General features: G+C 41.0%; 1 protein-coding gene across 3 annotated transcripts in view; it reads right to left on the minus strand.

Annotated features, from left to right (window-relative positions):
- Positions 1–17044, minus strand: part of kcnq5a (potassium voltage-gated channel, KQT-like subfamily, member 5a) — a 158287-nt gene that overhangs the window by 26211 nt on the left and 115032 nt on the right. For 2 of the 3 annotated variants that reach the window (XM_049600053.1, XM_049600054.1), the window contains exons 6-9: positions 14004–14114; positions 13742–13837; positions 6675–6769; positions 4503–4529 (exon numbers count right to left, since the gene is read on the minus strand). In XM_049600053.1, the coding sequence (XP_049456010.1) occupies positions 4503–4529; positions 6675–6769; positions 13742–13837; positions 14004–14114 (329 nt within the window). Of the gene's footprint in view, positions 1–4502; positions 4530–6674; positions 6770–7036; positions 7126–13741; positions 13838–14003; positions 14115–17044 lie in introns of all 3 variants that reach the window. The other variant, XM_049600055.1, reaches the window with a different exon arrangement.

Raw genomic sequence — 17044 nt, forward strand, 5'->3', positions numbered from 1 at the left:
TTGTTTTGTTCAACTTATTACTCTGAGTTTTACCTTATTGAGAAAACTGACTCACATTTTCTTTTGCATAGGGATTTTAAATTAGAAATTATGAAGAATCATGGCAAGCAACATCCCATGATGCCTAGTTTTCAGGGTGTTAAGAGCTCTACATGCAGTTTGTTAGGCAGTAAAATCTGGTGCACTTTTCCTTTATGTCAAAAACTTACACCTTACATTTAAAACCCTGTCTACTCTTGCAGTGTAAAGATCAGTTTGGGTGGAATTCCCCTTTAATTTGGCACATGGTAACAAAGACTTGTTTGCATTCGACAGGCAGCAGGCAGCATTGGTCGCCTCAGTCCTTCGTTGGATAAAAGGGATCAAGGAGGGAGCTAAGATGTAAGTTTCTCCTCCATGCTATTAGTCAGTCATTCCCACAGAATACTGAGCTAAGGGCAGGACAGAGAGGATGCTGGGTAGTACTGCAGGTACCTCCTATACTTCCGAGTGTACCTTCTGAAGAGCCTCCCATTACTTAGACCCTTACTAGAGCGAAGGAGGGAGATGGAGGAAGGAATGGACAGATAAAGGAGGAAGGAGATTAAAAGAGGAAGAAGAAGAGAAATTCTCTGCTGTCAATATCAATGTAAAGCAAATACACAGAGAGAGGGCAGAGGACATACACCAGGAAAGGATGCGAGTGGGTAAACAGAGAGGCAGAGGAAGGCAAACCCACCTGAGGTCCCTCATTTTGATGTGATTTCATGGCACACATCATAGTAGTGAAAGCTAGAGCTGGTTTTAAAGCACAACTCTCAACATTAACAACCTGGACTCTGTTTTTCTCGACCAATCCGACCAAACTCTCACCAGATGCTTCAGTGAGAAACTCCTCACATCGACTTTCCTGGGTTTGGCTCTCGAAATCACCTTCAAAGTCAACACAATGATTGTTCTGTGACATGTGGTGAAGAAATTTACTGAACGGCTGCCTGTGTGCCAGCAGTGTTGTGTTAAAATAGCCTCTAAAAATCAGGCTGCGTTCACGAAGTTCGGTGCTTTTGCCAGAGTGTCTGGTTTGCTTAGTTTGGTGTGAATGCTGTTATTTGAACAGTGCTGTCTTCTAAACAGCTCTTTTACAAACACACACAAGTGCAGCATAGTCTGGAATAAACCTTTTTTTTATTTTCCCATAAGGGGGGCGAGAAAAGCAGGTTTGAACACACATGATGAGAAATCATGTCCAGGTTGAAAATAGTCAGAGATACACTTTAAAGAAAAAGTCTGAATTACTTGAATGGACCGTACCAGGAGGCACACATGCACAAACACACCTGCCTATACACATAAACTCCAGATTAAAGCCCCATTAGCCTTTATTTCATGTTGCCTCTCTCTGCCAATACCCAGCACTCATGCGCTCAGCATGATGTCCGCTGCTAGCACTTTGTGGTGCGCCGAATGTTTACTACTGCTGGTGTTTACAAGTCTGCTTAAACGAAAACCACCAGCCGTTTACCACGGCACCTACCGCCGCCGAGCAGCCGACAGTCTGTAAAACCACTAATAACACAGTGCTGTGTGTTCTCTCCGCGGAGGGGACGTTACAGAAAAGAAATAGCGTCATAAAAGGGTTCATAATTATGATTTCACAAGTGCAAATTGGGCTCATTGTAACAAAAGTTTCTAAGAAAGGAAAGCGTAATTAAACGCAGCCCTTTAAACCGAGAGATTTCTGGGGGATGAATGTTGCTATGGATGCAACAAAGCCTAATTAAATGTTGTTGTGTTTGAGGATGAGAAGCACATTTGTTTGTGTGTTTGACTGAGAGTATAAACTCATTTTCTTTATGTGTGTGTGTGTGTGTGTGTGTGTGTGTGGCGCTGTCTTCAGTTTAAATGCCTAAGAAGCTGCTGGCTCAATATAAGGCTCCCAAATGTTGCCAAAGAAGCGCTGCACTGTAAAAACTATACTAGCATAATTAAACTCACAAATCTCTCTCTGTCTTTTTCCCCTCTCTGAAATCCCCTATCTCCCCCCTCCTCTCCTCCTCCCCCCCTTTTTTTCAACTTCACTCTGTCTCTCCTAGACTGTGTTTGATGAGTTATATAAATACCATCCCAATGGAAAAAGTGCGTCATGGTACAGACATGGTACAGACTCCTGTCTTTGAAGGCGTGTGCGCACACACACTCATACACTCAACAAAGCCAGAGGAGCCCATCACGTTCCCTGCCTGAGAGTCAAGTGCAGAGAGCGAAACAGTAGTGAAATGAGGAGCAGAGATAAGGACAGCGATGGAGATGTATAGAAACAGTTGGAAAAGTGAGATAGGACTATAAAACAAAGAAAGCAGAGGAAAGGCGGCAGTTGTACCTTCGCATGAGCTACTGTAACTCTTATAGTACTGTATTTGCTGTGTAGCTTCAGTCTACCTGTGTATGATGTAAAAACACGTGTCTCTATCACTGCATCTCTTCCTGGCTTTCTGTTTTTCAATTCAACACAAATCAATGACTATGTTTTCAGAGAGCGCCTGAAAGAGTGTAGATACTGTGTCACTCAAATGTTTTGAGTGTTTTATATTTTTTAACACGTCAACTTGTTTTTGCTTAAAGGGGTAGTTTGGATTCTTTTAAGTGGAGTTGTACGGGCCAATAATCAATAGGCAGTGTGTTACATGCAGGAGATGTCAGTCGGCGTGCCTCCAGTTTGGGGAAGCAGGCAGGAGTACTGTCACAGAAGCTATAAGCAACGTACTGCTGCGGACAGGGGGCAGCAGCAAAATGCATTTTTGCCACCTAAAAAAACATCAATTTAAATTTTATTGCTTTACCATTTAATCGGACAGGCTGTTTACAGCTTCAGTTCCCCATCTATTCTCTCACCAGACTCCATTGACAAAAAGAGTAATTTTACCTCGCTGGACACAAGAGTTGCTGACCCCCTCTTTGCCTCAACTGGTTAGTTTGTGTGTTATTGTGTGACTGAATCCAACTAACCCTTTTTAAACACAACAATAACACACAAAATAACACAAACCATGTGACTGATCGAGGCAGCAGTAGACCAGCAGCTCCTGTGTTCAGTGATGTTAAATTAGTGTTTTTCTCAATGGAGTCTGGCTTTGAAGAGACAGATATCCTCCTGAAACTCAAACTTTTGTTTGTAATGCATTTTTAACTTCTCCTAGCTATTTGGGATCAGTACGACCCAATAAGTATTAAAAACTCAACATTGTCAACAACATTTAAGTCCCAATGTCCTCAAACAAGACAACAATAAAGTCCCAGTGTCCTAAAATGAGTCAACCATAAAATGTGAGATGTGTCAGGACTGATTTGGCAGAAATGGCTGCCATCTTGTTTTTACAGGGGTTAGTGTATTGTGCTCTTAATACCAATAGATGGCACAAAAAGTGTCCATGAACGAGGACAATAGGTCTGAGTTAAGTAGAATGAAGTATAAGGTCAAGTAAATCCAAAATGTGGTGTCCACGTATGAGGACACAGGGCCTCAGGAGGATATAACAGCTTCATTTCCGAATCAGAAACCTCTGTCTGACGGTAAAATATTAAAAATATTCAAAATATGAAGTGACATAAAAAGATAAGTAAATTGTGACACGACAAGAGAATTTACCTGAGAGATCTTTCCAAAAAGTGTTAGAGTTTTCTCTCCCCATGGTTGTAAAAATTATGTCCATCTTAACCATTTTATTATTATAATTTATTGTACATAGATCCTTAAGATCCTCTGGAATCATAATCCCTATCACTATATTCTAAATATAGCATACAGTTAAAGCGATGTTGAAGTTTTTAGGTGGTTAAAATATGTTTTGCTGCTGCCTAAGTCCACAGCAGTTCATTGCTGAGCGTCTGTGTCTGTACTCTTGTCTGCTTCTCCAAACTGGGGGCCTGCCAACAGACATCTACTGTATGTAATACACTGACTATGGATAAGTACCTTATACAACCCCACTTTAAAAAGGTCCAAACTATGTCTTGACTTTCCACTATGCATATGCTAGTCCCTTTATATTCTATACCATAGCACTGCAGGTCCAGGTCATACTGGTTAAAAACACAACAACATCAGCATAAGTCAAAATAACTGCCTGGATTTTCTCCAGTCAGGGTGAATTTGTTCTAAAGGGTAAAATAAGGGTTTAGTCATTCACTGAATCAATAAATCAATAAACCGAGCACCAAACCACTATGTCACAACCCTTTGATGGCGGACACAATCTTCAATTAATCCACTAATCATTCACTATTACCGGGTAAATGTCACTAAGCAATCAGTTCATCATTTATTGGCGAAGAGACCTGAGGGACCCAATCTGGAAATCTGATGAATGAACCAAAAAAATAGACGAAACAAGCCCACAAACCAGATTACAGCAGATATCACAGCAATGAAAAACACATTAGGCATATTATTGAATTATTATTACATCACATGTTGAGTGTTCGTGTTTGTGTCTTTGGAGGAGTGAGCTGAGAGTCGTACAAACCTGTAAGTAGTCTCGCCCTGCTCTTTCCTTCAAGGGTTAGTGGGATAAAAAGGAGGAGACAAAGGGGAAAGAAATCAGTATTCCAGCAGATTAAAAATAGCACGATACAGATTTTTCCACTATTGGATATGGGAGGCATCAAGCCAAAAAGGAAACAAAAAGAAAGAAACTTTAATTCAATGGGGTTAATTATTTGCAAGCACATGCAAGCTATGGCCATGCACAGTACAGCTGAGCGCTAGCTGGAAGATAGACACGAATATCAAAAAGGTATATGTGGTGTGTGAAAGCAGGAATGGTAATTTGCCTAATTGTTCACTCTCCAAAAATGTAGAGTAACACCAGCCCAGTCACCAGAAATACACTGTATTGTATTATATATCGTATCATATTGAATATATCACATCGCATCACATCGTATCAATCAAATCGTACGAGATCATATCATATCATATTGTATATCTTGTTGTATGTTGTGCCATATCATAGTATATCGTATATTGTAACATATTTGATCGTATTGTATCGTACCGTACCATATCATATTGTATATCATATATCGTATCGTGTATCTAATCGTACCACACCATAATATATCGTACATTGTATCATATCGCCTATTATATCATATCACATCGTATTGTATTGTATATTGTATATTGTATCATATCGTATATTGTATTGTATATTGTATAATTTTGTCTATTGTATCATATCACATAATATTATATCGTATAATGTATCATATTTTATATTGTATTATATCATCTATTGTATCATATCACATCACATCGTATTGTATCGTATATTGTATTGTATATCGTATAATTTTGTCTATCGTATCATATCATATCATATCGTCCATCGTATCATATCACATCGTATCATATCGTATAATGTATCATATTGTATATTGTATTATATCGTCTATTGTATCATATCACATCACATCGTATTGTATCGTATATTGTATCGTATTGTATATTGGATTGTATATTGTATAATTTTGTCTATCGTATCATATCACATCATATTATATTGTATACTGTATCATATCGTATCATATCACATCGTATCATATTGTATAATGTATCATATTGTATATTGTATTATATCGTCTATTGCATCATATCACATCACATCGTATTGTATCGTATATTGTATTGTATATCGTATAATTTGTCTATCGTATCATATCACATCATATCATATCGTATAATGTATCATATCGTATATCGTACCATATCGTCTATCATATCATATCACATCATATCATATATCGTATCATTTCGGCTATCATATCATATCACATCGTACTGTATCATATACTGTAACATATCATATATCGTATCGCATCATCTGGAGGTTTAGTAGTTGGTGGATGGCATGACACCGTGGTGAGGTGCCTGCCAAGCTGCAGACTACTGTTCAGCGCCAACAAATAACAAAAACAACTGTGTTTCAACAACCTGTTTTTGTTTTTCCAGCAGCTTTTTGGGCTTTATACATGGGTGTTTTTTCCTGGCCCGTCACTGTTTTTCCACCAAGGACACTACTACAAAAAGCGGTTGTTTTCTACCGAGCGATCACTGCATTTCCTCTTGTGATAGTGGATATTTTAGGCCAAAACGTGATCTTTTCCGAACCATAACTTTTTGTGCCTAAACCTAACCACATGTTAACGAACATAAAGATGCAATGTACTCGGGGTTTGTAGAAACGTACAATGCCAACATTTTTCTTCTGACAAATGGGTTGGGCAACACAATTGTTACTGAACTACTAAACTTAAACTGCCAAAAGTGAATTGAAAAAACACTACTGTCGAATTGGCCTCGGTCTGCACATCTGTTTGTAAGAACTTCACTGACATGTGTGGCATTTTCAACAATAAACATTTATAGAACTTCCAGTGTGCCACTAAAAAGACCTTTAACTGTCTGAATGTGTACAGGGTGTTAAAGATCATGCGCACAAAGCAAACCATCCCAGATTGGAGAAAAAAAGGTTTCTACAGGTACACTGATGACAGAATATCTGCTGAGTCACACAGTGGAAAAAGAGTCAAAGCTACACTGATGGAGAAAAGCAGATGAAGATGATGGAGAAGAGATGAGGAGAAGGGGCTGAGCAGCAGCGGCCATGTTTGTAAGTCTGTAAGTTGTTACCTACTTGGCGGGGCTGCAGGTATGCAACGCCTTCAAATGAGGCTTCCAGGTAGCAATGGAAACCGAGTTCTCATCAGCAGCATAACTACGCCAGACACACTACGTGCAGAGTTGACAGGATAAATAAAATAATGATAAATGAAACAATTAAAAGGATAAAGTGTGGGAGGAAAAATGGGGCGAGGGAGGGAACATATAAGTTGGGTAGGAAGTGAGAAAAGGAAGGTGAGGAGGGAAAAAAAGAAAAAGCCGATTAGTTTTTTGGGGTAGTGTTGATGCATTGTGTTTGGGGGTTGTTGGAGGGAGGTGAGAGGCGGTGATGGTGGTGCCGCTGGTGGTGGTGCTGGTGGTGGTGGGGATACATGCCTGAGGGGGGGAAGGGCGCTTTGGTAGTGGTGCCAGGTGGCTCTGAGGTAGGGACGAGCACCGTCGGTGGAGTACAGACGCCAAGCCGCCTGAGTGTGGGGAGGGAGCAAAGATGGACAAGACACACATTCAGACGTACACACACACACACACACACACACACAAACACATAGACATGACACAGATGACACAATGGCTCAAACACAGTGAGGAAAAAAGAACATGTAGCATACACAGAGCGTTTCAGAGGATGTAACTAGCTGGCAGCCATATTGGAGGTCCAGTCTCCATCCATCTCAGGGTGCTTTCACACCTGCCCCATTTGGTTTCGTTCAATCAAACTCAAGTTCGTTTGCCCCCTAAGGGCGGTTCATTCACAACCAATGCATCAAAACATTGTTTTCTAGTTGAAGCCGCGCCTCGAGCCAACTCTAGACAATTATGTAACTTTATAACAAAATTAGTCCCTGATTCGGACCAAAGCAAGACAATTCTAGGTCTGAAAGCACCCTTAGGTAACATTTAACACCAGTCAGAGCCAGTCACCAGCCCAGTCGCCAGAAAAAGGTGTTGGCATTATACGTGTTTGCAAACTCCAAATAGGCTAAAATTGCGAAATTTCTTACTTCTATTCTAAAGTGTTGTGAGCTGACTTTGTCATCAGAAGGTGGAAAAGACGGTGGATTTATGCTCCAGACGTGGGTGTTTTGTAGCAACCCACTGGCGGGCATCGTGGTATGAAAAGCAGCTGTTTTTTACTAAGACATCGCTGCTTGTCTTGCCTAAATTGTGCCCCTAAAATTCGGAATTTTAAACGAATACATGATCTTTACCCAACTATAACAAAGTGGTTTTGTGCCTAAACCTAAATGTACTTTAATCACAGTGCTGAAACATTTTTCTGGCACTTGGGTTAAGACTAATGTTCCATGCCTGTTCGAAAGTTAAATCATGGCTGTGACGGATGGGTTAGATTGAGCAAACAGAACATCTACGGACATGTTGTGTTCACCAGACTTTTGCTATTAGTCAAGATGCAACTGCAGTTAGAGGTTTTGACTCCAGCTAAAGTTACGTAAATGTAATTTAAAACATGGACACGCACCATTCTGTTTATGGGTGTCTGCATATACGGAAGTGTTCACACGTTTGTCATTGAGTACAGTCTGCAGGTCATAAATTTCGGGCTGCATGTCATGTTGACCCTCATGTGGAAACAAATGTACCCGATTCTTCAGAAATGACCTACATCCACTACATTTATTTTAACAGGTCGTTTCCTTTTTGTTTTGAATCATTATTAACTTGCAGCCGACTGAACCTCTGCAATGGCACCAGGTGTGGTTACAAGATTTGTGACATGACTGGAAAGTCACACTTAACACAGACAGGGTGGGAAATTAACACCGGCTACTTGCCAAATGTTGGTCAATTTTAGCTGTTGGTACTTACGCTACTCCAGAGACTACTTTGAAGTCATTTGGAGATTCAATTTTGCTCTAAAAATACAGTTGGTAGGTAAATATTTATAGCAGGTGAAATTTTGAATTGACCGGCTGCCGAGGCTGAAGACAGTGGTAATATCCTGCCCTGCACACTGAGAGACACACACACACACACAACACACAGTGGTTCAAAGCAGAGAGAGCTGCGTGTGATGGGGGAGTGAAGTGACGGGCAGAATGTCATCAACATATTTAACACATCAAAGGCGCTTCCAAGTTTCCTTTTACCTGCTGAGGAAAATGTTATAAGCTTGGCAGACAACAGACAGTGACCAGGTGCTTGATACAAAGCCAATAAAACAGAAACAAGATCAACACACGCAGGATTAATTGCTCCCTTAGTGGGTTATTTAGGATCAATTGGGCTCCAACTGGTCTTTGTCAAGCGTAGCAAATGATGGGTGTTTCTAACAGGGAAAACCATGTTTAGATTTCATTCATTATTCACATGAATATGTAAGAAAATATCTCACTGATTTTAAACTGAGATCTGCAGCAACACACGGTGAGACAATCAGAGGGGTTTTAACAAATGCCCACTTTACCCACGTCTTCTACACCACTTATTTGGAAGTGAAACAAAAACAAATGTACACTACTGTCCTCTTTAATAAACCACTGTTTTATAATGCTGCCTGACGCACTGACATGGACTGTATAAATGAAGTGCATGTAACCACTGGGTTTAAAGAGTGATGTCAATGCAGAAAGCACCTCAAACCCGCATTCTATTTAATGGCCAGGAGGGGGCGACTCCACTGGTTGCAAGAAAAGTGCAATTATATTGAAGTTGATGAGAAACTGACAGTAAGTATTTTTCTATTGAGTTTATGGTCTAAATTGTTAGTTTTAAGGCCTCTTCAATACATCATGGTGGTCATTTTGTAAATTATGGTCCAGTTTAGGGTGAAATAGACAATGCCAAGTCGCCACCAATCGATCAGGATAAAGGCGTAACAATGCGTAATCTCCCCATTTCAACCCTCTCTTCCAAATATGGCCACTTCTGCCTCCGAAACTTCAGAATGGCGATGGCCATAATGAAAAACTCAAGGCTTTAAACAGTAGTCCACAAACCAATGGGTGACATCCCGGTGGCTACATCCACTTCTTCTACACTGTCTATGATTACTAAGGTAAGTGTTGTAGGGTCAGTTTGATGCTTCACTGAAACACATGATGTATAACTAGGAAGTTACGGTAAAATTGTACGCACATCCCTGTAATCTCCATTTACTGTAGCATCCCGTAAATGACAACATACCATTGGTGGGAGCAAGTCATTGTTTTGCAAGTCACAAATAAGTCTCAAATCTTTGTACTCAAGTCCCATGTCAAGACTGACAAGTCGTAATTCAAATCCCAAGTCCTAAACTTTGAGTCTTGAGTCCTTAGCAAGTCAAAATGTGCTCCTCACTAACTGGAATGGCAATTTATCAGCAGATTAATAATATATATATATATATATATATATATATATATACAGTACAGGCCAAAAGTTTGGACACACCTTCTCATTCAATGTGTTTTCTTTATTTTCATGACTATTTACATTGTAGATTCTCACTGAAGGCATCAAAACTATGAATCAACACATGTGGAGTTATGTACTTAACAAAAAAAGGTGAAATAACTGAAAACATGTTTTATATTCTAGTTTCTTCAAAATAGCCACCCTTTGCTCTGATTACTGCTTTGCACACTCTTGGCATTCTCTCCATGAGCTTCAAGAGGTAGTCACCTGAAATGGTTTCCACTTCACAGGTGTGCCTTATCAGGGTTAATTAGTGGAATTTCTTGCTTTATCAATGGGGTTGGGACCATCAGTTGTGTTGTGCAGAAGTCAGGTTAATACACAGCCGACAGCCCTATTGGACAACTGTTAAAATTCATATTATGGCAAGAACCAATCAGCTAACTAAAGAAAAACGAGTGGCCATCATTACTTTAAGAAATGAAGGTCAGTCAGTCCGGAAAATTGCAAAAACTTTAAATGTGTCCCCAAGTGGAGTCGCAAAAACCATCAAGCGCTACAACGAAACTGGCACACATGAGGACCGACCCAAGAAAGGAAGACCAAGAGTCACCTCTGCTTCTGAGGATAAGTTCATCCGAGTCACCAGCCTCAGAAATCGCAAGTTAACAGCAGCTCAGATCAGAGACCAGATGAATGCCACACAGAGTTCTAGCAGCAGACCCATCTCTAGAACAACTGTTAAGAGGAGACTGCGCCAATCAGGCCTTCATGGTCAAATAGCTGCTAGGAAACCACTGCTAAGGAGAGGCAACAAGCAGAAGAGATTTGTTTGGGCCAAGAAACACAAGGAATGGACATTAGACCAGTGGAAATCTGTGCTTTGGTCTGATGAGTCCAAATTTGAGATCTTTGGTTCCAACCGCCGTGTCTTTGTGAGACGCAGAAAAGGTGAACGGATGGATTCCACATGCCTGGTTCCCACTGTGAAGCATGGAGGAGGAGGTGTGATGGTGTGGGGGTGTTTTGCTGGTGACACTGTTGGGGATTTATTGAAAATTGAAGGCACACTGAACCAGCATGGCTACCACAGCATCCTGCAGTGACACGCCATCCCATCCGGTTTGCGTTTAGTTGGACGATCATTTATTTTTCAACAGGACAATGACCCCAAACACACCTCCAGGCTGTGCAAGGGCTATTTGACCAAGAAGGAGAGTGATGGAGTGCTGCGGCAGATGACCTGGCCTCCACAGTCACCGGACCTGAACCCAATCGAGATGGTTTGGGGTGAGCTGGACCGCAGAGTGAAGGCAAAGGGGCCAACAAGTGCTAAACACCTCTGGGAACTCCTTCAAGACTGTTGGAAAACCATTTCAGGTGACTACCTCTTGAAGCTCATGGAGAGAATGCCAAGAGTGTGCAAAGCAGTAATCAGAGCAAAGGGTGGCTATTTTGAAGAAACTAGAATATAAAACATGTTTTCAGTTATTTCACCTTTTTTTGTTAAGTACATAACTCCACATGTGTTGATTCATAGTTTTGATGCCTTCAGTGAGAATCTACAATGTAAATAGTCATGAAAATAAAGAAAACGCATTGAATGAGAAGGTGTGTCCAAACTTTTGGCCTGTACTGTATATATATATGTATATATATATATATATATATAACAGGATCAGTTATACGGAAGTAATATGCGTAACAAAGGCGAATGTACGTTTATATTAGTAAGTATTATAATTACACAAAATGTGTTTTGTTCATTCACTTCATTTGAATAGGGGCTTGAATTACATGTATATTGTTGTAGTTGACGGAGGATTTTGTTTTCACCTCTTGCTGTCAGAGTTGTCAGGTATAAACGTAGATCGCCTCCAAAGATATCCACAGTCTGGGCCTCTTTATATAAACACAGTGCAGACAACACTGGAGTCCACCGGTTACATATATTGATTTTACAAAAATTGTGAATGCTTCTAAAAATGTGTTGGCTTTTTGTGTTAAAACAAGTTTGTTGGAGAAGTAGTATTGACACTGTATGTTTATGCCATGTAGCACTTATAACCAGTACCAGAACAGAATGAAGTTTTTGTGTTTGTCCTGTCTTGTATTATTTAACTCATCTCATATTGGAAAAATGTTTAAAACTTTCTCTTTCTAGATGGGCCTGGGGGACAATATCAAGTATTTTCAAGTCAAAAGTGCTCAAGTCCAACTGAAGTCATGTAAGTCCAAGCCCAGTTGCAAGCGTTTTTCGATATGGTCAAGTAGAATCTTAATTCATCAAATTTGTGACTTGAGTCTGATTCAAGTCCAAGTCATGTGACTCGAGCCCACACCTATGGTATTCAAACAAGTAGTGAAGTTGATGACTTCCATTATTTACACTCTGTAGTGACTTTCATCATGTGATAGGTCTTTGCTTAAACAATTGACACAATGCATTATGGGATATTGAGGCCATATTCCGCCTACATTCACCCTTCATTAGGACTTGGGTGTAATCCTCAACAACAGACGGTTTGGGTAACAGTTTAGATTTTCAGGTTTATTTATGCTTTCCTTTTCTTACCCTTGTTCATTTCAGTTGCTGCTAATAATTCATGTATTTGCCCCCCCCCCCCCACCTCCCCCTGATTGTTATGTATGTACATTCTTGTGTGCCTTTTTATGTGTTTTTGCTTGCTGTACAACAGATTGCCCTCCAGGGACAAAATAAAGTTGAACTTCCAAATATGCAGTTTCGAAAACTGGGTTAATTGCAGTGTTTTGGACTTGATTGCTCGTGTTGCTGGCCCCAAGAATATTTTGCTAAAGCTGTGTCTGACAGCTGCTACACAACATACTATATCCCTGCGTTTTTGACAATAACATTTTTTATATTATCATAATTGATAGAAGTGATGACCTGAGATAAAACAATGAGGCTCAGACTGTACAAATTTGGATTTTCCTTAAGGACAAAAGATAACACCATAGCAGGCACTCTATCTGATGGATAAACTCCTAAAAGTAGGTCAAGGTAGTTCATACAGAGGAGGACAGAACACACACACACACACACACACACACACACACACACACACACACACACACACACAGAAACAAACACTCTAAAACACACGTGGAAACACAGAGAAACACACACGTACAATCGCACACACACTCCACAGCAGATATTTATTGTTCATTAGAAAGTAATACAGCTGGTCTTGTCTATTACAATGACTGACGGCTTGGAGGAGCATCTACCCAGGGACTGATCGCCATGGAAACGGCTCATAAATCCCAGCAGTGTGTGTGTTGCTGTTGGACCTGAGAGACGGTGGCGTGCCTCACACACCCTTAGTCATCATCGGCTGCACACCCCGACAGCCCAGAGATGGGCAAAACACACACACAGACACACACTCTTACACACTTGTATTAAGTACACTCTTAATGAAACACCTTTACTCTGATAGGATGAGAGACGGTGAAACTACCCGTACACACACTTCAATATATTTCTAGCACACTCACCAGAGTTTAAAGAGTGGACACACACACACACACACACACACACTCATGCCTCTATTCAGACACAGAGACACAGTGAGAAGCTATGAGACAGGACACACACACACATTCATGTAAAAACATGCTTTGTATTGCATTCACACTGGTCCTCAGCTGCTGCAACAGAGACTCATGTGTTTGCTGTGTGTGTGTGTGTGTGTCTACCTGGATGAGGCTCGCAGCTGGGTTCCTCCTCTTTTCAAAGTGCTTCTGTCGATGCTGCTCCTGCACCTTCAGGGCAAAACCTGACCCGAGGATGCCCTGAACACACACACACACACACACAAACACACGCAGAGTTTTAAACTTGTAGAAATTTCCCCAATGATATAACATGGTCCCTGCTCCTGTTAGCATTAGCTTTCTGGAGCTTTGAGGAAATAAATGAAATCAGTGGTGTTGTATTGTGTGTTTGTATTTGACTCACAGCTGGCAGAGCGAAGAAGGAGATCCCCAGCAGAGCAAAACCGGCCGATAATAACCGTCCTGTCCACGTCTGCGGAGTCTTGTCGCCGTAGCCAATAGTTGTCAGGGTGATCTGAAGGATCAGAGGTCAGTGCTCACGTAACCATGGCTTTGTCAGAAATCTGTCCTTGCCTCACTCCTTCAATGCTCCATATATACATGTAATACAATATAGTGGGCAGTAAACTGCAATTTCTGATTCCTGTGAATCATCATTCAGCGTCATCACTGACGCCTGCAGTCGTCCATGACTGTAATTTTTGCATCAATGAAATAGGGCGCTCTGCATTCAGACAGTCAAATGAAATGGTGACATGAAACACAGTGCACAAAATGGTGATAAAAGAGTGATGGAGAGGTGTGCTATTTTCTTCTTCTATGAAATCTTCAATGGATTTGTGAGCAAATCTAACACACAAGCTGTTTCTTGCAGACGTCCATGGACATACTACATTTAGCAAATTTGTATTATATATTGTATTGGTTTTTTTCCACTAATTACTTGACTTCAGAGGTCAAGGGGGAAAAATGCAAAGTAATAAAAGAGGAGAGCTGATATTACAGAGTCTAGTGTTTCTTATTTTTTACTAAAACATCCAATTAAGTCACAATGCATTATCTAACGTGTTTATTAACCTTGATTACTTCCCAACACTATGAGTCAACCACACAACTGGTTAAAAAGCTTAGAGACCTCGTGAGTGCCATTGTCGCGATGAATCAATTAGCTTTTATGCTACAGTGCAATATTTGTTGATTTTTCAAACCCAAGTCTCAACAGCATTAAGAGGACAGTTCATCCCTAAATCGAAAATTCATATTTTGCCTCTTACCTGTAATGCTATTTATCAGTCTAGATTTATTTTTTTGGTAGAGTTGCCAAGTGTTGCCGAGTGTGAGATATCGACCATAGAGATGTCTGCATTCTCTCCAGTATAATGGAACTACTGTAGATGGCTTGTGGTGCTCAAGTGGTGAAAAATACATTTGAAGAACTCAACAGCAATGTCTCTTTCCAGAAACCATGACCCGATTACTCAAGATAATCCACAGACCTTCAGTTTCCTACATGAAATGGCTCACGGCTCACTGAGCTTCACCTGCCAAACGAGTCACCATTCAGAAGAAAGAGTGCATCTACTCATGGATGAGAGACCCGTGCTCATCACAGTACATCAGTGGTGTTCTCCTCAGCACAGCTATAACATTAGCTAGCTCAGTGGTGCTAGGTGAGCTAGCCATAAGCCCTGTTTCCCCCGAGCAGCACCGCACAGGTCAGTTCAGTACTCCTTTACCAATCGAACCCTTCCGTACCGTCCCCATGTTTGGTCCCCCCTCTGTTGGGGTACCTAGCACACAGATCTGGTACTAAAAGGTGAAGCTGTGAACACTGCAGTCTGATTGGTCAATAGAGGACGGTCACTCTGCTCAGGGCTGAGTTGTGGCTGGTTTTGAGGCTCATGTAACCACTGCTCATACTGTGGAGAGTTTTATTAGTAAAGTGTAACTATAAAATGAAAGGATGTTTTGCTGCCTCTCACAGGCAGGAGTCTGAGAAAAAATAACTTCATTCAGTGGGCCGACTGCCGGCATATATCCTAATCACTGGAGAAAAAAAAGCATCGTGGAGCCTCGTTCCTGTGGGCTACAGCAACACTAATCCCCTGAGCTTGCCTGAGAAGCCATGGAGAGAGACTCTCACTGCAGCCTGTTTTATTTTGTTCTAAATAATGTCGGCGTGCAGCCTCGTTCTGTGGACGATAAACAAGGTGCAGACTGATAGAGGAGGAAATACAGTGAGTGCTGGACGGAGCAGTGAGCGACAACAACCCCGCCCACATTTAAGGGTACTGTTTGCGGTGGAAACGCTAAGTGGACCTAGGGTCTAGGTACCACTTTGGTTCCAAAGGTACCATACTGAAAGTGTTTGATGGAAACGGGGCTATAGATGCATGCTTCCTCCTGTGCAGTGAAATGGGTTGCGGGTGTAATTCAGTAGAAGGAAAACAGTTCCTGCATGAAACTGCTTACAACAAGGTCTGTGGATTATCTTGTGTAACTGGGTCATGATTTCTGGAAAGAGACATTGCTGTTGACATTGGCTTTGAGCACCACAATCCATAAAGCCATCTGGTTCCATTATATTAGAGGGAGGGCAGACATCTCTACAGCCGATATCTCCAACTCTTTGATTGATAAATAGCACTACAGGTAAGAGACAAAATATGTATGTTGGATTTTAGGGTGAACTGTGCCTTTAAGATACTTTCGGAGATCATGAGTAGAACAGCAGAATGTGTTGAATGGTGCACTGTGTACCATTTAAACACACGTCTAAAGTCTGTGTTTCAAAAGAAAAGAAGCACCAATATAAACCAGCTTCACAGAAAACTGTGGATACTGCACATTTACGTCGCTGGTGCCCACTGTGGTGACGGCTCTTACTTTCCTCTTTCTCAGCTCATACATCCTCAAAGTGTATGTGGCTAAACTTTGCCTTCTCGCCAAAATGATATTAGTTTTTAGTGTCTACAAGAAAGAAGATGCTCCAGGACCACAGAACATAGGAGCACAGTGTGTCTGAGTGTCAGTCCCACAAGCCTAACGGGTCAGTCTCACCTGGCAGCAGCAGAAGATTGAATTTATTGATTGGGCCGCTTCTTGTTTGTGCGTGTTTTCAAGGTATAATGGGTTTTGGATGTAGGAGGAAACAGTGCGGTACAGACAGCCAAGTGTGACTCTAAAGGCCCTTCCTGTTGGTTTTTGTGTTGCGGGTGTCATTAAGGTAACAAAGGAACTGTAAATGGAAATATATCACTGTTGTCAGAGTGAAACAGCATAACTCCAATGTTGCCTTTGATTCTACCTGGAATTAAAGGAAGTGATTGTACTGAGTTGGATGGAAACACTTACTCAAAACACATTTTATGATTTCAACAGTCAATTTGAAGAGTCATGGTTGTTTCTCCTCTCCAAACACTGTCAAAGCAGTTACTACTAGCA

The sequence above is a fragment of the Epinephelus fuscoguttatus genome, linkage group LG16, assembly GCF_011397635.1.
Source record: "Epinephelus fuscoguttatus linkage group LG16, E.fuscoguttatus.final_Chr_v1".
In the NCBI taxonomy this organism is placed as follows: Eukaryota; Metazoa; Chordata; class Actinopteri; order Perciformes; family Serranidae; genus Epinephelus; species Epinephelus fuscoguttatus.